This window comes from Clarias gariepinus, chromosome 13 (assembly GCF_024256425.1).
Source record: "Clarias gariepinus isolate MV-2021 ecotype Netherlands chromosome 13, CGAR_prim_01v2, whole genome shotgun sequence".
NCBI classification, from domain to species: Eukaryota; Metazoa; Chordata; class Actinopteri; order Siluriformes; family Clariidae; genus Clarias; species Clarias gariepinus.
In genome coordinates, this window is record NC_071112.1 from 6,548,952 (window position 1) to 6,571,101 (window position 22,150).

General features: G+C 42.4%; 1 protein-coding gene across 2 annotated transcripts; it reads right to left on the reverse strand.

Annotated features, from left to right (window-relative positions):
- Nucleotides 1-3,179: 3,179 nt before the first annotated feature.
- On the reverse strand, nucleotides 3,180-15,516 carry slc16a9a (solute carrier family 16 member 9a). 2 transcript variants are annotated; one of them, XM_053509871.1, is made up of 6 exons: nucleotides 15,446-15,516; nucleotides 14,197-14,490; nucleotides 11,966-12,109; nucleotides 9,808-9,903; nucleotides 4,466-5,224; nucleotides 3,180-3,766 (listed from the first exon to the last, which is right to left on the reverse strand). In XM_053509871.1, the coding sequence occupies exons 2-6, from the start codon at nucleotides 14,393-14,395 to the stop codon at nucleotides 3,588-3,590; spliced, it is 1,377 nt and encodes a 458-aa protein (XP_053365846.1). In that variant the 5' UTR covers nucleotides 14,396-14,490; nucleotides 15,446-15,516; the 3' UTR covers nucleotides 3,180-3,587. The 2 variants fall into 2 exon arrangements, with proteins under 2 accessions (XP_053365846.1, XP_053365847.1); XM_053509872.1 differs by having other exon boundaries at nucleotides 14,197-14,377; nucleotides 15,446-15,515.
- Nucleotides 15,517-22,150: the final 6,634 nt, after the last annotated feature.

Here is a 22,150-nt window from a genome sequence, read left to right on the forward strand (position 1 = left end):
AGAAACGGGAATCGAACCCGGACCTTGGAGGTGCAAGGTGTCAGTGCTAGCCACTACACCACCATGCCGCCATACTTCACTTCAGGGAAAGTAAAATAGTATGATATATTAATATAATATGAATAATATAATTTTATATATCAAAATATATCAATATATAACATATAGCAATATATTTTGTATTAAACTATTCATACTATAAATTTTTCTTTTCCTGAAGTGTTTCTACATATTTTTGGCTGACTCTGTGTATATATACACTAAGGGCAATTTGGGAATGCCTGTTAGACTAATCTGTGTGTTTTTCGACTGTGTGAAGAAACCGGAGTACTCAGAAAAAACCCACCAAGGACAGGGAACATGCAAACTACACACACACAGTCCCAAGGTAGGAATCAAACCCGGACCCCCGAGGTGCAAGGCGACAGTGCTAATCATTAAGTCTTATTTGGCTTACTATATTTTACCTTAAAGAGTTTTATCTAAAAAGTGTATGACCATTTTAATAGCTGAATGCATAAATTAGGATTTAAGTTATAAATGTTTATTTAGTATATATTACATTTATTTATTACATAGTATTTATATAGTATAGCAAGAAAAAGGGCACTGGTGGCTCAGTGGTAGGTGTTTCGCCTGCCCTGTGGAAGGCCTGGGTTCGAATTTTCAGCCATTGCACAAACCCGCCAGCCACTGGACGCAGTGCCGAGCCCAAGCTTGGATAAATGGGAGGGTTGCGTCAGAAAGGGCATTCGGCGCAAAACCTGTGCCAAGTTGTTGTGCAGACTGGATATTCCGCTGTGACTCTGTGTTCTTGCTAAAACTTTCCGAGAACAGCTGATTTTTTATGTCTAATGGCTGATTTTTTATGTCTTACTTAATTACCTAATGCCACACACGTGATGTTTTAGTTTTAAACGTAGAAAATAACTCCAAACTTTTGCCTGGTACTGTACAGTACACACTCATTCCCTCTAATGGCGATTTAAAGTCGCCAATCGAACTACCATGTTTTTGGAACGTGGCAGGAAACTGAAGATCCTGAAGGTAACCCAAGACCAGGCAAAGCATGTGAAACTCCACTCAGACACCAAGCCAAGTTTTGGGATCAAACCAGTCACCCTGGATCTGTGACACAGCAACATGTTTACTAAAACTATATTTAGCATGCAGTTAGAACTAGTGTTGCACATGCATTAACTTCAAGTCATATACCTTGGATAAAGGATAAAGAAGAGCAGTATTATAAGATCTACAAATACCTATAGCTATCAACACATTCAAGTGGAGCTAAAATGATGTTCAGTCGGCTGCTTTTCACATAGACTAAACATATTAGTGTTCTTTTATGAACAGTAGAAGTCATAGACACACACACACACACACACACACACCCACACACCCACACACACACACACACACTTTTTTATAAGTTTTAAACACTATAAAACTGTTGGAATGAGGTTTAAGTTTATTAGTACTTTCTTCAAAAACAGATAAATGAAATTTAAAAACAGGAATGGTACATTTTTACACATTGTATTACACATCCATTCTAATAGCAGCATTTAAACGAAAAAAAAAAAAAGATATAAGAAATAACATGGAACCAGCCTGAGTTATTGTCTGTACTGCATCTTATATATTAAGTTTATTTTGTCATGATTGGACTGCTTCAGTAACATGTGCTTTAGTTAAAGCATGAATAACACACATCGATTGAATGCATTACTTGTATACTAGAATAACCTAAGGCCTAAGTTTGAGTTTAAAAATTATGAAAGCAGCAGAAGAAAGCACTAAGAACATATAAAAACAAAGAGCATAAAATATAATAATAATAATAATAATAATAATAATAATAATAATTTAAGAACCTTTTAAATGCATTTTAACCAGTTATCAAAACTAGAAAATTGTAGTTACATGATGTTTAGCATTTAAGAAATAATTATTTTATTTCATTTTCATTTGTGGAATCAAATAGAAATTTGCCTATACACCCAGATCCTTTGTTATTTTGTTAGTTGTTATAACAAAAATGTAAATTTTTGTTAGCAATTATAGTAATTTCATTATAACACAGTGTAAGCATTTCACTACATTTCGTACTGTGTATGACTGTGTATGTGACAAATAAAATTTGAATTTAAATTTGTTATGATTATAATCTCTTAGCAAATTACAATAATAAATTCATTTCCAATAAGCAACTCATCCATGACATCTTGTCTTCGGTTTTAAGTCAATAAGAACATTCTTTTTTAAATTAATTAAAACCCGATGCTGGACTTAGTTTCAAGCTGTTTATCAGAGAAATGCAATGCAGTTCCTGTTCGAGGTCAACACAGCAAATTATCCGCTCCTCATATTTTATCTGGCACAGGTTTTTACTCTGGATGTCCTTCCTAATGCAACCATGCTTATTTTTAACTGGGCTTGGGACAGGCACTGAGAGTGCACCAAGTTGTGCAACCACACAACAATTTTTTTTTAATTTTACACTCAGACACTTTCAAATGTACTCCACTCCAAATTAACTTCCAATCCCAACGACTCTTACCAATTGCAACCACTTCCAATGGAATGTTGACCAATCCTGTCCTCTCCCAATGGAATGTTGACCAACTTTGCCCACACCCAATACTGACTGATCAAAACCATTCTAACAGATTCTCTCCCAATGGAATGCTGACCAATCTGGTCAACTCACAAACAAATTCTGGCCAATCCTAAAAATTTACTACTTGTATTCCCAATAATCCTGCCTGCATGCAAAGGAAATCAGACCTATTCCACATGCTACAGAGAAGTCCTAAATCACCCTGGTTGCACATCCATTCTGGGTGCATCCAAAGAAAGTCATACCAATCTCACCCACTTCTTCAAAAATCTGACTAATCCCGATTTACTCAATACTCAAGAAACACTAATCAGTCATGGCCATGACCAAAAAAAAAACTCTTGCAACTTTTTGTGGTTCTTGCTGGATTACAGTACTAAGGCTCATATACTGTATGGATCACCAAAAACATGATGGTTACTTCAAGGTTCGCAAAAGAACCAAAGTGTCTAGCACTTGCTTCTGATATATATATATATATATATATATATATATATATATATATATATATATATATATATATATATATATATAAAAAAGAAATACAGAAGGCTTATTCTGACAAAGAAGTTTTGAATAAGCATTGTATGACAGCAGAAGGAAGATTCCTCTGATTGGCTCTTTGGCTGAGAAAACCAGTGCGACAGGCAGGGCAAATTCAAAGCATTTTGCTTTACATTTGCCAACTGTGGACATACATTCATCTGTCGTAGATTAGTAGTGTTTAAAAAATAATTATAATAATCACATTTGCAAAAATTTGTTGGAAAACAGTAATGAGACTAGTTTATCCCAATCCTACAGTAGTGTACTATATACAGTAGTAACACAGTATCTGTAGTATAGGAGTAGGTGATTTGTGACATAGAGTTTTTCCATAATTTAGTTTTTAATCACAAATGCAAAACATGCTCCAGGTGTGACAAACCATTTCATTTTACCATGGTGCAAAACGTGCATGTCCTTAGGCTACAGAAGTGACTCTGTTAGACTGAGTGTTGTTTTTGAGTTCTGGTTCAAAGTCACCCAAAGTGTTCCTACAGATTAAGGAGGTTAGTAGGGGAACAGAGCCGCCCACTACCAAACAGCACCCGGTGAAGTAGAATGCCATGTCATACGATTGCGTCCAATCAAAGAATGCTCCTATGAAAAAGAACAGAAAGTTTAGATCTAGTAACGTTACCGAGACTCAATAACAGCAGCATATAATACAGTGTGAGCATTTGTTAATTATCTCACAGATAATTAGTCTCACAGATAATTAGCAGCAATAGTAAGACACAAACGTCTATGTCTTCTACCACGTCTACAGCCACCGCACTGTATTTAAACTGAGACATGCAAAATGTTAGTGTGCTTGAAATTTATTACATATCCTGCTGTTCTTCTATTCACATTTTTGTAATTAATAACCTTTGTTCTGGATAACCTTTGTTCTCAAAGTAAGGTCAGAGGAAACCCACAGGTCCATGAAGATTGCTTTCTTTTTGTAGGAGCTGGACACGTTTTTCTGACCTTACCAAAATATGCCATGACCATGTTCATTCTAAAATGTTCCAAGGCCTACATTGGTGTGTGTGTGTGTGTTGTGGTGCCTGCTGATGGGTCTCTGGAATTCCATCCAGGGTATATTCCCACCTTGGGCTCCATGTTCCCAGGATAGACGTCAGATCCATCATGACTCTAATACAGCAGTTACTAATGACGAATGAATAATGTCTTTCTATCCTGCCTTTGACATTTGTAAGGCCCTTTTGTTCTAAATAGTTTGTTCTATTATAAAGATAAGAGGTGAATGGTTGTGCATTAGTATGTGTATGTTTGAGCTGTCCACCTCCACACCTGCAACAGGAGGTCCCAGAATGATCCCGCAGCCACCAAAGCACATGAGGAGTCCGTGTGCCTGGCCGAGGCGCTTGATGCCCACAAGGCGCGTTGTAACATAGGATGTTATTGACCAGTTGCCTGAGAAGAAGCCAATGGCAGCTGAGAGCACCTGAAGCCCAACATAACTCTTCCACATGGGCAACACTAACAAAATGGCGCCCATTGCAACCACCGTCACAGCATAGAGTTGCAAGCTGTTCACCCAGTGCACATCTGCCAACATGCCCAATACCAGCTTGCCCACTCCTGCTGCAGCAGTAGTGATTGATACAAGAGGAATGGACGCAACATGTTCAAGGAGGCCGTTACTCTGAGCAATGTCTTCCATGAGGAGTATGGGCGGCATCGAACCCAGGCTGTATAAGAAGAAGGAGACACAGAGAGCCACAAACGAGGGCTCTCGCAAGCACGCATGCATATCATGCATATACTGTGCGTTTGGCTGGAGGCGCTTTTTGATGATGCCTACCAGCGTCTGAGGTTTTGTTGAAAGCTCTGTCCCAAGTTCTTTGTCATAAACAGGCTCATTCGCACAGTTCAGAGTAGCCTTCTGATTGATGTAGTAGCCAGGAAGATTTAAAGGTCGCATGGGTCCAGCACATGCGATCAGGTTTAGTGCCAGAGCACCAACGATGAGTAGACATCCATCCAGTCCATACTTGTCAATCAGCTTGTTCTGCATGGAGGCGTACATAAAGCCACCTACACTGGTTCCTGAAAACAACACACACATATACAGTTGTAGCACCAGTCTGTTTTCTTGAGATAGAAATCCTTATCATAATAAAACAAAAACCTATGATGCAAAAAAAATTAATCAGATCAGAAATTGGCCAAGTATTGAACAGAAGGCATGAAGGAGCACTAAGGTGCAACTGTATGGGATAGTTTGGTTGCTACACAATACAACAATACAACAGACTAACCAATGGGTGGTGTAGTGTATATTCACTAAGATTCAGAATTATACAGTCTAGATCATGGCTAGACCACAAGGCAGGAGCAGGGAAGCAGAAAACTTGACATAAGGATGGAAAAGCCCAGATCAAGAAAGGGAAAATATGAAGTCTACCCTAAGGGTTTTTGACAGTATACTTCTTACTGTTCCTTAAAAGCAAGACTGCATTAAACCTACAGATTCCGACAGTGGCTGGTAGTGCAGCTAGGTTTCAAGATTTCAGGAATTTTAAAAATTTAGAAAACCTATCCAGGTTTAAGTAAAAATAAGTGTTGCCTAGATGGTATCTAAGGAAACAGGCGGCACTCTTAAGGCCTCGGTGTCATCAGAACTGAAATCTTCCATAACATGGTAGAATACAGCCCCAACACAATTACCCTGGCAGGGATGTCAGAGACCACCTCTGTAGGTGTTTTAGAGGGACAGTAGACAGGGATGTGGGCTGAGTGACATGATCCACTCAATTGGGTAGAAGGTCTTCAGTCTGTGGTAACCAAAGCAATTTCAGAGGCCATTTCAGTGACATAAAAACAGAAACCATGAAATCCACCAGAACATGGCAATTATGGAGGCTAGCATAAAATATCCCTGCATGGGATCCCAGAAACCAGCTATGATTAACTGGTGTTTCAGAGGGACTATAGTGGCTATAGTGGCTATGGCTGGGGATTGGATCAACAAGAGCAAAATCTAGTAGGCTTACTTAAGTGACTAGAAGGCAATCAACCTTCTACAGTCTGGTCATAATATCCAAGAAAGTTCCTGTTACGTGGTGCGGTATGGAGAGCCGCACCACGAGATGTTATATTGGGTTATAAGAGCCCTGACGCAGGGCTTTAGAGGAAATCAGTGAAATAGGAGGCTGTGAGAGTGCTTGTGATACGCACGGAAGACCTTCCCGTTTGGAGATAGCGTGGGATTATTAATTAAGAGAACTTAAATGAAACAAATGAAAACTAATAACACAAAATAAACAGAGCTCCGCCGTCTACGTGAGAATGGACGGGGCTCTGGAAAACAAAACAAAAACTATATCCTCTCGGGGCGTTCGCCCTTACCAAGGATTTATGAGGAGAGAGGGGTGGTGTTTTATGCACACTTTATACTTTACCCAAGAGCGCACGCTACACGGCTGCGTGACGCTCTCTCTCTCTCTCGCTCTCTCGCCGGCGTCTTAAGGAGGCAGAGGCTGGGGCTTTGCCTCTGTCTTTACTTGCGCGCTTTTCTTTTTCTTTCTTTCTTTCTTTCTTTCTTTCTTTGTCTGTCTGTCTTGGCCCTGATACCTTACCGGTGCTACCTAATATTCGCACGAAGTGCGGAGGTATCAGGGCCCTTATATAGACGTGCTGCCAGGTGCGGCTCATTCAGGCTAATTGCCTGACGGCGGCGTTGCCTGGCAGCCGTGTGCATAAATGGCCGCGTCTTTGCCTGTTCAGAACCCCGCATGGTAGCAACCTGCGGATCTGCCCGTTCTGAACAGTTTAAGAGCGGCTCTGCCTTTTGCGCGAGCCGCATCGTTACAGTACCCCCCCCTCTACGGACGGCTCCCGACGTCCGAGAGTCAATCTGGACCCCACAAAACTCTTTAGTAGGTTTGGGGTCCAGTTTATCCTGAGCGCGGAGCGCTCGATCGCCCCGGCTCTTAACACCAAGTCTGGAGCTCCGCTGCTCGGTCACCTTGGGTGGGTATATGGAGGGGAATATGGTGCGTGATGTACGCCGGCTTGGTACGGGCCTACGATGCGGTTTAACATCCCAGTAGCCTTGAGGGGCAGTAGTAGGGGCTACTGGGGCAGGGGGCGCTGGAACTGGGGTTTGGGCGCCCTTAAGGCAGCTTTGGGCGCACTGACATCCCCAGCTCATAACAGAGCGGGTCGACCAGTCAATGCGAGGGTTGTGATGTTGAAGCCAGGGGAGGCCCAGTACTACTCTCTGTTCTGGCACCCGGGTTACCAGAAAAGAAATTTGCTCGGAGTGACGTCCGAGACGTAGTATGATTGGGGCGGTCCTTTGCGTCACGCACCCCGACTTAATTGGCTGGCCAGCCAGGGAGACCAACGGGATGGCAGAAGGGAGCGGGCGGACTGGAATGCCCCAAGCTGCGGCTAGCCTCCCGTCAATAAAATTTCCTGTGGCTCCCGAATCGATGAGCGCCTCTGTTCGGGCTCTCCGGATTCCGGTCCCTGAGAGCGTGGCTGGAAGGAAGAGCCCTGCATGACGGAGTCTTGACTTTTGGGTCCTACCAGACCCCCCCCTCCTGGGGTGACCCTGTCTGTGGCTTGCTGCGCCACGGGCATCACTTGCCACCTGGGAGCCCCATGGGCTGCTACGCTGAGGGGCAAGCCTGGCAACGCCTATCTGCATGGGCTCTCCCATATCTTCCAGCTCTAGTTCTTCAGGCTCAAAATCAGGGATGGGATATGAAGCCTCAGGCTCTGTCTCCATTAGCGGAGGTGAGGCTTTGCGCCTATAGCCGGGGGAGTCACCGGTTCGGCGCTTAGAGCGGCTTTCGTGGGGTGGAGGAGATGTTCCCCGCCTGGAGCCGCCGGAACGTCCGGCCTGACGCTCACGCATGCGGTTATCCACCCGGATGGCTAGCCTATAAAATTCCTCCAGATCCTGTGGAGGATCACGTAAGGCTAGCTCATCCTTTAGTTGCTCGGAGAGCCCTTGGGTATACGCAGCCATAAGGGCTGCGTCATTCCACCCCGAGCTGGCGGCCCGGGTACGAAACTCGACTGTGTAGTCAGCTACCGATCGCCCCTCTTGACGAATAGAAAGGAGGGGCGACACTATACTACTCGCCGTATGCGGATGGTGGAAAGTGGCCCTAAGTGCCTCAACAAAGGCACTTAGGGTGGCGTGTTCAGAGAGGAGGTGCTGCCACACTGCAGTAGCCCACTCTAGTGCTCTGCCTGTGAGCAGAGACACCATAAATGCAACCTTCGCCCGTTCTGATGGAAATTGGGAAGGTTGCAGCTCGAATATGAGTGAACACTGCAGGATGAAGGCATTGCACCTCTCTGACTCGCCCGCGTACGGCTGTGGTGAAGGGAGTCGAGTCTCGGCCACCAGATGGGGTGGTTGAGCCACTGATCCGGGGGCGCGAGTCGACTCCGGAATCGACTCGCGGCCAGATGGAAACCCGGAAGTGGCGCGCGCCTCGAGCTGCCCAAAAATTAACTCGAGGCGCTTATTAATCCCACGCATCTCCGAAATCAACGTGGTTAGTGCTTCCTCGTGCCTATCAAGCACTCTCGCTTGACCCTCAACTATTTCCTGCATCGTCTCCAAGCCCGCGGGCTCTACTGATGGTGCGAATATTCTGTTACGTGGTGCGGTATGGAGAGCCGCACCACGAGATGTTATATTGGGTTATAAGAGCCCTGACGCAGGGCTTTAGAGGAAATCAGTGAAATAGGAGGCTGTGAGAGTGCTTGTGATACGCACGGAAGACCTTCCCGTTTGGAGATAGCGTGGGATTATTAATTAAGAGAACTTAAATGAAACAAATGAAAACTAATAACACAAAATAAACAGAGCTCCGCCGTCTACGTGAGAATGGACGGGGCTCTGGAAAACAAAACAAAAACTATATCCTCTCGGGGCGTTCGCCCTTACCAAGGATTTATGAGGAGAGAGGGGTGGTGTTTTATGCACACTTTATACTTTACCCAAGAGCGCACGCTACACGGCTGCGTGACGCTCTCTCTCTCTCTCGCTCTCTCGCCGGCGTCTTAAGGAGGCAGAGGCTGGGGCTTTGCCTCTGTCTTTACTTGCGCGCTTTTCTTTTTCTTTCTTTCTTTCTTTCTTTCTTTGTCTGTCTGTCTGTCTTGGCCCTGATACCTTACCGGTGCTACCTAATATTCGCACGAAGTGCGGAGGTATCAGGGCCCTTATATAGACGTGCTGCCAGGTGCGGCTCATTCAGGCTAATTGCCTGACGGCGGCGTTGCCTGGCAGCCGTGTGCATAAATGGCCGCGTCTTTGCCTGTTCAGAACCCCGCATGGTAGCAACCTGCGGATCTGCCCGTTCTGAACAGTTTAAGAGCGGCTCTGCCTTTTGCGCGAGCCGCATCGTTACAGTTCCTAAAGAAGAGTAGAAGAGTAACTAAAGAAGTTACAAAAGTTATACGTATAACAAAGAATATTACATGCATTCTACTATTTTTAAAACAATTTTACTTGCTACAATATAATTTTTGTAGCGTGCTACCATTTTAAGACAGATCTTCAAAGTTGACACTCTTGAATCTCTTAATTTTTGGTCTCGATATTAGACTTAAACTTTATTAATCCTGGAGAAACTCCATACTGTATAACCCAGGAGGGTTATTACCTGTGGTAGCGATGCCCAGAGCAAGACCACGCCTTTTATCAAAATACTGGCAGATGATTGTCAGTGTAGCTGCATAAACAAGCCCACAGCCCAGACCTGTGAACAGACATAAACACTCATTATGAAAAATTAGACTGCACTATTAGAAATATCTGTACGCCTAACACCAATGGTTCCCATTCATGGTTGTAGAGGATCTGCCCTACACGTTTTATTATTTCCTTAGCTTCTTGATTGATTCCTTCCTGATTGAGGGGGTGATATAGAAAAAGTGTGTCTTTAACTGTTGCATTATTATTGCAATGTGATGACCTGTGGACTGACGAATTATTTCATGACTGACAAAGGGGATAAAAGGTCTGGATTTGATTGCCAGTGGTGAATTGGCGTTCGGTAGCTGTTTATGGGAACGCTTTATAATACTGAACGTATCACTGTAAAAATACCTAGGGACCTGACTGTATACTGTGGCATCAGGGAAGAAGCTTGACCAGAAGTCCATGTTTAAAAAAAACAAACAAACCTGCTTTTCTGGGCATTTACACTGCCCCAAAAAAGTCACAAACTCTAATAGCCACTTTTTGATTTGATTATGGAATGCATTTATGTGGCATCATTTCAATAAGCTTATGATGTCACAACATTTATTTTCATGCAGAATCACATTTTTTAAGATCTTTGAGAAGATTTTTCCACATCTCTCCAGGATCTTGTACTGATGATGGGTGAGTCAGACTGTTGCGTAAAAACACATCCCAGTGATTCTCAATTGTGTTAAGGTCTAGACTTTGTGGAAACCACATTAATACACATTAGTACATTCAGGTTGTCAACTGACCTCAAATTTTGGACATATAACTTTGCTGAGCCTAGACCAAATAAACTGAAGCAACCATAACACTGCTCTACAGGCTTGGTCACCTCATCTGTCTTTCTTCTTATCCTGAAGCACCCATCATTCTGGTAAATCTGGACTTATCACACCACTAGCCTTTTTCCAGCACTTCACAGTCCATTCTTTAAGCTCTCTAGTAATTTTTTTCCATTAGCCTTACTCGTAAGTGGCTTTCTTAAGACTACACAGCTGTTTAGTCCCAATCAATCCCTTGAATTCTCTTCACATTGCACATGAAGAAATGCTCTTATATTCACTATTAAACATAGCTGTGAGTTCCACTATTGTTTTTTTTTTTTTGTAATTTGATTTCAACAAACTTACGGTCATAATCATTAAAAAATAAAGTAATAATAATAATAATAATAATAATAATAATAATAAATACAACTACATTTCTCTTTGAACGTGATGGCTCACCACTACCCTTCCAGGTGTTAATCATGCATTTAATGCAATTCTAGTAGTTTTATCCATCTCCTTAGTTGTTTTCTTTGCTTGATGCAGGACAATAGTTAGGGTAACCTTTAGGGTAACCCTTTCTGAACCAGAGTAACATCTTTGCCACAATCAAAGGATATGTTTTCTGACCTAGTTGTTTAAGAAATGAGACGCTACTCACCACATCAGTTAGGGTTAAATACCTTCTTGCAGATGAACCGTATTAATCACTAACACAGTAACTATCCAGCTATAATCCAGCAAGATCTTAACTATTTTGTTAGTTAAATCCAGGTGGTGCCTTTTTTTGGCCAGACAGTGTACATTTACAGCATTTAGCAGACACCCTTATCCAAAGCGACCTACATCCATCTCATTACACATCACAGTTCAGGGGTAAGGGTCTTTCAGTTTTAACCTGTGACCTTCCTATCAGTAGTTCAACATCTTAACTAGTGAGCGATCCCTACTCCAGCACAAGCCCCGACTTTGTGGTTATTCTCAGCAGTCAGTAAGCTTAACAACCAGCACAGAGAAGTACAAAGCGATATGCTGATTCAGACAACCTTTAAACAGATCTCACTGTGAAAACACAAATAGCAAACAGTCATGCAAAAAGACAAAGTTTGGAAAAAGATTCTACAAATACTTGCATCGGTTGTGTCTCTACACACAATGATGATTTGCTTGCATTTTCCACAGTCAATTTTTTTGTAAATATAAAATCGAAAGTGTGGAGTGAAAGCAGATGAACAATTGTGAAGTGGGACACTCATATGAACTAGCCAAAGGAAAGTCAGTACAATACGAGGTGAGACTCACCAACAACAATTCCGTAACTGAAGATAAGGAAGATGACGTTAGGGGCGAAGGCACTAAGCATTAACCCTCCTGCCACCATTACACCACTGAAGATGATCACGGGTCGGGCTCCAAAACTATCGACACATGCACTGCAGAGCGGGCCTGCACAGAGAGAGAGAGAGAGAGAGAGAGAGAGAGAGAGATCACAACAATGGCTCTGGATATAAACTTATATACAGTACTTCAGCACAACATTACATTCATGTTACAGCAAACTATTTAGCAGAAATAAGTATACAGCGGCCACAAGCTGGTCTGGGTTTGTATGTTCTGCCCATGCTTGGTGGGTTTCCTCACCTTTCCGGTTTCCTCCCACAGTCCAAAGACATGCAGATTATTCTGACTGGTGTTCCCACATTGCCCATGTGTGAATGAGTGTGTAAGTGTGTGTGTGCCCTGCAATAAATTTGCACCCTGTCCAGTGTGTACCCCGCTTCATGCCATTCGTTTACAAATGTCAATGTATTTTATTTCGATTTTATGTGATATACCAACACAAAGTGACACATTGATAAAGGGTTAATGGTTTTCAGAATTTGTTATAAATAAAAATCTGAAAAGTGTGGGTTGCATTTGTATTCAGCCCCCTTTACTCCAACAAAAAATCCAGTGGAACCGATTACCTTCAGAAGCCTGTAGTAAATCCTGAAGAGCTGCAGAGATCCACAGGTCAGGTAGAAGAATCTGTCCACAGGACAATTATTAGTCGTGCACTTCACAAATCTGGCCATCATGGAAAAGGGCAAAATAAATCTATTGTTGAAAGAAAGTCATCATTATTCATGTTGGTGCACATGACTTGTCTCAAACTTTAAACAGAACTACTTGTTGCTTTCTCTTCCATAAAGGCCAGATTTGTGGTGTGCATGACTGATAGTTGTCCTGTAAAGGTGTCTCAATACAAATGGACAGACTGTTATATGTTGGAAATTTTGAAAACCATTTTTTCCTTCATGTGCCACTTTGTAAAGTGGTAACGACTTTTTCGCAGTGGTAAAGTGCTCGCCCTATCATCCGGAGATCGCGAGTTCGATTCCCCGGTGATGCTGTAACCTCTCGCAGCCGGAGGCCTATAGAGAGCTGATTGGCCGAGCTCTCTCAGAGGGGAGGGATTCATGCAAGCGGAAGAGGCGGATAGCGCTGTCCTTGCGAGCAGTTATAAAAAAAAGATGCAGTCGGCTGGCGTCACGTGGTTTGGTAATGGTCTTTGGCCTTCCCGACTGAGTGGAAGTAGTAGCCTTAACACCCCCCCCTCCCCAAAAAACAAAAAAACAAAAATACATTTATAGTTGTAACATGATAAAATGTAAAAAAGTTCAAGGTGTATGAATACTTTTGCAAAGCACTGTAGACGTTCCAGTTCCATTATTTTATGGTGTGATAGAAGATGTTATTACGCCTTGAAATATTCTTTTACTCTTTTAGCCAGGGTCAAAGTAACTCCAGATCCTATCCTGGAAACACTGCTGTTTCTCTTGTGTCTTTTGTTTCAAACATTTTTAATATATCCCTATAATAATAATAAAATTCTTCAATATGTGTACAATTTTTATTAGAAAAAAAGTATGAACTGTGCAATATTTATTTTTGTTACTGATTTTGAGATAGGGTTCAGGAGGTTTAGGATTAAGAAAAACAAACATCAATGAAAATACCCCCATGGTGAAGTGATGACCTGGTGAATGAACGCAAAAAAAAAAAAGTGAATTATATTCACAGGAGACAGTGTGGTGATGAGACTCTTAAAGCCGTAGTAAAACATTTGAATGGTCTAAACATTTTAAATCAGGCTCCGGCATACATTTAAGTTTATGGCATTTGGCAGACACCGTTATCCAGAGCAACTAACACAAGTGAGAAATGCATACTGAGAAAACCTTCCACCCTTCTGGAATTCAAGCCCTAGTGAGACGCTGAGGTGAGTGCATTGGTGTTCACTGCACTGTGTTCTGATATTCTGCACAATCAGAAGTCCCAGTTTGACTTGAACGCCCCTCATATTTCAACTATATTGTATAATAATCTACAACAACTTAGTTTTATATTTTGTGATCCAGACTTAGATCCCGTGAGTGTGTCTGTATGTTTGTATGTGTGTGTGTGTGTGTGTGTGCCCTGCTGACTGAGTGCTGAGCTCCATTTACACAGCGACATGAAACACGCGACTTTGGACACAAGCACACACTTACCGGTGATTAGCCCCACCCCCAGGACAGTAGAGCTGATCCAGGCTGTGGTGCTCTTGCCCTCATGGAAGGTGCTGAGCCACTCAGGGTAAAGAACTCCCACTGCCTGGGGGGACCCGAACGCCAGCAGCTGAGCCATGAAGGAGACGAAGACAATGGACCAGGAACTGTCCTGAGAGGTATCCTTCATCGCAGCAGCCATAACACACAGTTACACTTCTAATCACATGCACATACACACACACACACACCCACACCCACGCACACACACACACACACAAATACATACACACACACCTGAGGAGAGAGAAATTAAAAGAATGGCGGTTAGATAGACAGAAAGACAGAATGAAAAAATGCAGTGCAAGATAGTGAAAACTGATGAACAGACAGAGAGGAGAAGGAATAGACACATATTAGGGTCAGAACTTGCCACCAACAGGATGAATGTATAGAGCGAATCTGTCTAGTGTTGACAGTCCAGGCTGGTGGAAGTGAAGTAACAATGTGGGGGATGTTTTTTATGGTACACTTTGGGGCTCTTAACACTAATCATTAATTGCTTGAATCATCACCACAGTCTTTTTGAGTATGGCTGCTGACCGTGTCTGTCCCTTCATGACCACAACTGAACCATCAAATACTGTAGATCTCTTCTAAAAGCTTCTTCCAGCATGACAATGGAGCGTGTCACAATAAACAAAGTAATCTCAAACTGTATTAATGAGCATGACAATGAGATCAATGTCTTTCATTGGCTTTCCCAGTCACCAGATTAGAGTTCGGGTTGTAGTTGATTGGGATAAAAGGCCACGTTAAAAAGCTGAAGGAACTGTGTGATGCAATCTTGTCAACATGGAACAGGATCTTAAAGGGAAAACTTTCCACCGTCTTGTGGAATTTCCACCGTCTTGTGGAATCCATGCCATGAGGGACTGAGGCTGTCTCGAAAGCGAAGGGAGTCCCTGGCCAGTATTCATTTTGTGTTCCTAAAAAGTACCCAGTGGGTGTAAATAGATAAAAGGGGACAGGCAGACAGACAGAGACAGGTGTTGGAAGAGCTGAACAGACAGACAGATAGAGACAGGTGTGGGAAGGGATGGACAGATGGTGGAAAAATAGCCAGTAGTGAGACTCTTCGAGTTTTTGTTAATACACTTTGAGGAGCTGACTAAGATCTACGTATTTATTTCCTTGATGCTGAACTGTATGCCGTGTAGGTAGTTATAGATATATAAATAAACGTACTCACCGTCAGCACGAAGAGGTGGCAGGCTTTATGTCTTGCTTTGGATGGAGCCCAGGCTACTCACATGCACTGCAGGACTTGTCTTGCACAGCTTGGCGAGCCAGTCTGGTTTTGAGCAGAGCTCCGGTGTGACCACACCTCAAGAGGAGGAGAAATTTAGGCTGCAGTGTGGGACAGAAGAGTGAAGGAGAAGGTATTGTCCTAAACCCCCTGCTCAGACAACCCATTCTCCATAAACAATAACAAGCAGACACACACACATTCCTTACCCATTCCCGAAGGATTGAGAATAAAAATTAGATACATTTTTGACTGATAAAGAACCTGCCGCGTTTTAAATTTGATGCTTTGAAAGCTTTAGGATGCTTTACGTCATTCTTCGTAAGGTTCTTTCAAAATTAATAAATCTTGAAAGTCATCTTGATTATAGTCATATATTAATTGTGGAGATCTTCTATGGTTAAAACCGTTCAGTTGAATTGCAAAGACCCTACAGACCTCGGCAAAGGTCTATGGTTGGTCTATGGACTTGTAAATAGGATCAGGTATAACAAATCTCTTAGGTAAATCTTTTACTGTATGTGCGACAAAACAACTTTTGGCTATCACCCGATGGTTAACATTAGAGGAATTGCCTGGAATCGGTAGATAAATTGCTGAAAGACATCTTTTATTGTCAAAGTTTGATTGCCTGAAGATGCAACATACTCTCCTGAGACATCCACTGTGGAAGGCCTTGATCTTCCTAAAAAAAGCACAAAAAATGCACACACAAAAAATCCCCAGGTCTCTCTTTGAGATACGTTTGTGCTACATTGACCTTATTGGCTAGGCTACCTAGTTAAGTGAATCCCCCAACAAACTCAAGTGGCTTATTATTCGCTGTGATTGAAACAGCACAGCGGTTGTCTCTCACGGGCTGGGCTTGGCGTTCAATTCTTCCTCCAGGTATCACTGTGCCTAATGAGTTTCCTCTCCTAATCTGGTTTCCGCTCAAAGTTCAAAGACATACAACGTTTCAAGAGTTGTTTCCAAATTGCCAACAGTGTAAGACCGAGAGTGCTTGTGCCTTGTGATGTGTTGGCACCGCATCCAGGATGTTTATCTGGAGTGACATTGGTGCAGTGATGTTCCCTTTATGTCTCTGGAATTGTTGGTCATTGTCCTATGCATAATCCAGTCAGTGGAATCCAGAAAGAGGATAGAAGACATGATACACCTCTGATGTACACCAGTCTCTAAACCATTTGAACAACTTTCCATCTACCATGACACTCCATTCAAACTGATTGATGATGTTCCTAAGAGCAAAGACATGGTCTATGCATCACTGCCACCAATAAATCCTCCTAAAGGTCAATGGATGCGTCAAGTGTTCTTGCCACTGAGTTGCATTTTATTCTTGTGAACAGCACCCATTTCTTCTCCTGCATTAGCACTCTCAGCTTCACCGGCCAACTACAGAAAGGTTCTTTTTAGCCTCCTGATACGTTTGATAACTTTATTGTGTTAGGTCTTGTAGCCTTCTTGGACCTGGTCCATTGGTGACTTTGCACTTAAAATCTAGGCTTTCGGTTGCTTACTTCTTCCAACTTCACCCAACCACCAGGTTATCCATTCCTTGTTCTTTTTCTTTCGATAGGCATTGGTGGCTGTCTCTATGTAGGTCTTTTTGACCTAGTACCACTTGTGAATACTGGGGTCTTCATTATCTAAAACCAGAGCAGCAAAGCTGCTCCAGTTCCAGAGCAAGCTTTTTGGTGGTTTTTGGACACTTTTATTTATCAACATCAGGGCGTTTCCTTGACTGATTCTTCTCGCCACTTTCCATAACAAACTGGAACAATTTGAGGCGACACTTATCAGGATTTGATCGATGTGGTTGACAGTGGAATCATCAGGAGACTTTCATGAGCGCCTGTGGAACTTTAATGTGTAAGAGGAAGGTTTCACTGATTACACAGTTGTTACCTGAGCAGAAGTCAATCAGGAGCTCACCATTGTCATTTTCCTCACTGTATCTGTTTACCCATTGCTTTGTCACTATTGATATTATCAGCTCTGACCTTCGCATTCATGTTTCCTATGATCAGGAGCATATCATGATAAGGGACTAGACATTTGGTCCTTCATTGTAGTCGTCTTCATTTTCCTTATCAGCTCTATTTGTTAGTGTGTAACACTGCAGGATGGTAAGCTTGCAGTGCTTAGAGTTGAAGCATGCCCCCATTAACCTGTCGCATTATCCATTTCAACATGGTGTTGACCTTCTCCTTTGGAACTGTAATTGTTCAGACTGCAGGAAAACTGATCTTATCACTGGTTACTGGTTAAACTCTCAAGGGTCTCTTGGACACACAAGCCTCTCCACTTCGACAAGCTTACAGCACAAAGAAAGCGAGGAAATACTGAAAAACGCTCGCTTCTGGGATTAGGATTAGGGATCGCTAGAGAACGTCAAATGCCAAACTGGTCAAAAATCAAGAAAATCTCTAAGAAGGAGGGAAAAAACAAAACAAAAAGAAGAAAAGCAGAATCTGAACATCTCTTATGTTATTGCAATGTTTCTTTTTTTGCCCTTTGTTCTTTGAGGTTGCCAGCTGAAATACCTATTGTTGGCAAGACAGCTAGTGTGTGTGTGTGTGTGTGTGCGCACTCAAGGCTACTCTGTTCCCACCATCACACACCTTTAATCTTCTCACACCCTGAGAAAAGGAAAGAACAAAACAGTTACTTGCACTCAGGCAAGAACATGAGAGCCTGACAAGCTGCTTTCCCCTCACTTTAACCACGAGAGAGATGGACATTTAGATGTTTTATTCCATACACAGACTGACACTGTGCTACTGTAATAGAATCTAATTGAGAGATCACAATATACAGTATGAAGCAGTCTCTTATGTTTAATATAAAGCTGACTTTCACTCTCTCACTCACACTCACACACACACACATAGATCTTCAGTGTAAGAGGTAGAGCATCCGGGAACACTTTGTGAACTTGAACTGTTTCCAGAAAGGCCATAACACACAACATATCAGTGTGTGTCGATCAAAATCACCCTGCGTTGTTGTTTTTCTGCTTTCAGTGAGAGTTTCCCGGTCCTCTTGCCGAGATGCGCTCATCTCAGGTGCCAGATCGTGAGGACCTCCTGGGTTTCTCTCGCTCTACACACACACACTCATTCTTACACTCATACTGTGTCTCTCAGCAGGGATGTTCCACCCTTGTCTCAAGATATTCTACACTCACATTCACACACACAAACACACACACATGCCTATAATCCATCGCATTAATCCACTGCCTCAACCCAGCCAGGCCAGGTCCAAACCGGCCAGAACCAGGTGAGGCCAAATGTTCTCAGATGCATCTTAAAGTCCAAAGCCACAGGAGGCTTAGGGCGAGTTTGTGTGTGTGTGTGTGTGTGTGTGTGTGTGTGACTCAGTGGGGTTACTAAGCTTTGTGAGAAAACCAGTAGAGGTTGAGCAACAGGTCAGTGCAGCACGGCTCCTGGATGAGGAACGTGATTAAACAACAGTCACAATAGGAGCGTGGTAGACAGTTTCGTACATACAGCCAATCTGAGTCCAAAACCAGTCTGGTGTAAACCAAACACTACATTAAACAGTTTAAAAAAAAAAAAAAAAGGATTTAGGATATAACTAAAAAAAATGCATACAAGGGAATTTTTATTTCTTAAAGGTAAGCGAACACTTAAGGAAGACAAAGAACCGTAGGAACACAAGGAAGTTTGATTCTTCTTGGTTTATTCATTCTTAGCCTGGTCAGGATCATGATGATACAAACTGAACTGATATACCACTCTTTCAATATGCTTTTTCAGAAGATGAAGAAAATTTTAAGGACCCCTGAATACCACTATTACATTAATCAGCCATACCATTAACATCTGAGCATCAAAGAGATCAGGGGTTGATGTTGGGTTCCGGTTCTTTTGGAAGGTACTGAGTGGGGCTGAAGAAGTCAGATCATTGTGCAGGACACTTGAGTTTTTTAATGCCACCCTTAGCATAGTCTTCATGGAGATTGATTTGTGCACAATGTAATGCAACAGTAAGGAAAGACATTTTAATAACAAGTTAAGTTCTGAGAGCACGTTTGTAAGAACAATTTGTTCTTAAGTCCGACAGAGTCTTATAGACATGGATATACAATATAAAGCATACCAATCCACTGGACTAAATCTGTCCCCGTTCCCCCAAAACTGTAACTGCGCATAAGGAAATAAATCTCTCACTTCAAATGTAACAGATGTTGTCTGTGTGCCTTTAAATCGAAAGTGCAAGCAGGACTAACTATGACATCATAACTAAAAGGGAGAGCCAGAAGGAAAGACAGACATGAGGGCTCCCTTAGATGTAAAGCGACCAATCACCGTCACCGTCAATCACCATCAACGAACCGGAGTAATCAATGAGAGTGGGGAAGACACAATCTAAACATACCAGTTCACCGTAATACTCTACCCCATGAGTCCCCCAAATACCTAAAGCTAATCTATTTACAAAAATGCTTGGCTACATAAATAGGTTTTTAGCCTAGACTTAAACTCTGAGACCGTGTCTAAGTCCCGAACATTAATTGGAAATTAAAGGCTATTCCATAACTTCGGGGCTTTGTAAGAAAAAGCTCCGCCCCCTGCTGTAGTCGTGGTACTGACAAGCAGCCTGCATCCTTTGATCGAAGTAGGCATAGACGTAGATGTGGCATGGCGTGGCAGATCGTTAGACACCTGCCGTTCACTCACTCACTCACTCACTAGCAGTTCACGACCCCAGCTCCACTAGGTTGCCCCTTAACCCTGTCTGCTCCAGGGGGCGCTGTATCCAGGTTGACCCTGCACTCCACTCTGACCCCAGTTACGCTGAAGGGTATTTCACTGTGCTGTAATGTATATGTGACAAATAAAGGCTTAACGTAACTTATCACACTCGCTCATTACCTATGAGCAATCTGATATTGCCAATCTGTCTGTCTGTATGTTTTTTCAGATGTTCATAATCTCAAGATGAAACCAGTGGACTGGAGAGCCTGGTGTCTGTACAGCAAAGGCGCTTGCACAATTCAGCTATGGTGGAAAAAAAACTGGTGATGCTGCATCATGCTGTAAAAAAAAAGAAAGTAACTGAAGTCTCTAAGGGAGGAAAGTGAAGCTTTGAGCATTTGACCTTCACAGACACACAGATCAGGATGAATCCTCTGAGCCTGGAGAAGGCACTGTGTCTCCTACAACTACAAACACCCACAGAGCTGAGAAGAGATCAATATCTTCTTGTTATCCATAACCCCATGACCTTGCAGTCAAAGCTTTCATGTTTGCTTGCTGTCAGGGTAAAAAGCGCCTCCTGGTGGTGGATGAAAAGAACAGCAATCAGCAGAAGATGGATGGTGGGCGACTCTACACAGCCAGCCGGATTAGGGTGAACTCAGGGTTAGAGCTCATTGCTTTGTTCATTGAGATCCAAGTCTAAATCCAAAAGCCAATCAGCTTATAGTACCGAAGGAAAGCTCACCGTGAGTTCTGTTATTAACCTTCACTTTTGGATCTAAGGGTTTGTGTGGTGTAGAAAAACAAAATGTATTTAATTTAAAATTTATTTACTGCATTTATTAAGTAATTACAAATTTAAAAAATGTCATTTATATTAATTTAAAATGTATTCATGTATATTACATTAAATTATTGTTAACTGATGATAGATAAGGGGCGTTCAAGTCAAACCAGGACTTGTGATGAAATTTCTTGTACATGAAGATGTTAAAGCGACCGACATTTACAGAGGAATTCCAGCACAGAGACTCTTAGAAGAAAGACTCTTTTCTCTTAGAAAAACTTATTTGAAACAAGATCGAACAGTGAGTTTTATTCCAATTTATTTTGGGCATTTTTAAACAAAAACTCTAACTTTCCAGCACCTCCAGGGTCCGGGTTCAATTCCAGGCCAGGCTTGATTTCTGTCACCGCGTGCTTGGTGGGGTTCCTCCAGATACTCCGGTTTCCTCCCACAGTCAAAAGACATATAGGTTAGGCTGATTAGCTTTCTCAAATTGCCCACAGTGTGAGTGTGTGAGTGAGTGGATGTGTGTGTGCCCTGCGATGGATTGGCATCCTGTTCATTCCTGTACCCCGCCTCGTGCCCTAAGTCTCCTGGGATAGGCTTCAGGTCCTCGCGACCCTGAATACAGGATGAAGTGGTATTGGTGATGATGATGATGTTGTGGTTTTCCCATGTGCAGCACCTTGTAAAACCGCAGAGAGATCGCTAGACAAAATGTCAGTTGGTCTGGTTTTACATTAAGCCTGATCATCTTTTTAAACTTTAAAATGGAAGTGATCCATCTTGTGGTGTAAACTATGGAGAATTATTATCCAAAAAAAATTTTTTAATCGGTTAAATTCTTAAATGGAATTAATGACTAATCCTTAACATACCACTTGCAAACACTTGCTGATGCTTCCAGTGTGTTTCTGCATGCTAGATTGTCCTGACATTTGATGACATTCTTTTTGAGTCAAATTGATTAAATATTAAAACCACCCCCACACTTTTTTCAGCTCAGGGCAAAAAAAAAAAAAAAAAAGCACTTTTAAAGCCTCTTAAAGAGCATCGCTGGCACACAGTAACCTATAAAAGGAGCCAGTAGATTGATGTAACCTTAATGGAATGCCACAGAGTCGAATA

Excerpts from the sequence above, each read along its gene's own strand:
- slc16a9a (XM_053509871.1), bottom strand. The coding sequence starts at position 14,395 with ATGGCTGCTGCGATGAAGGATACCTCTCAGGACAGTTCCTGGTCCATT. Across the intron at positions 12,110-14,196 it reads GGGGGTGGGGCTAATCACCG|GCCCGCTCTGCAGTGCATGT; the intron begins GTAAGTGTGTGC and ends CTCTCTGTGCAG. Across the intron at positions 3,767-4,465 it reads TCTGGGACCTCCTGTTGCAG|GAGCATTCTTTGATTGGACG; the intron begins GTGTGGAGGTGG and ends TCTTTTTCATAG.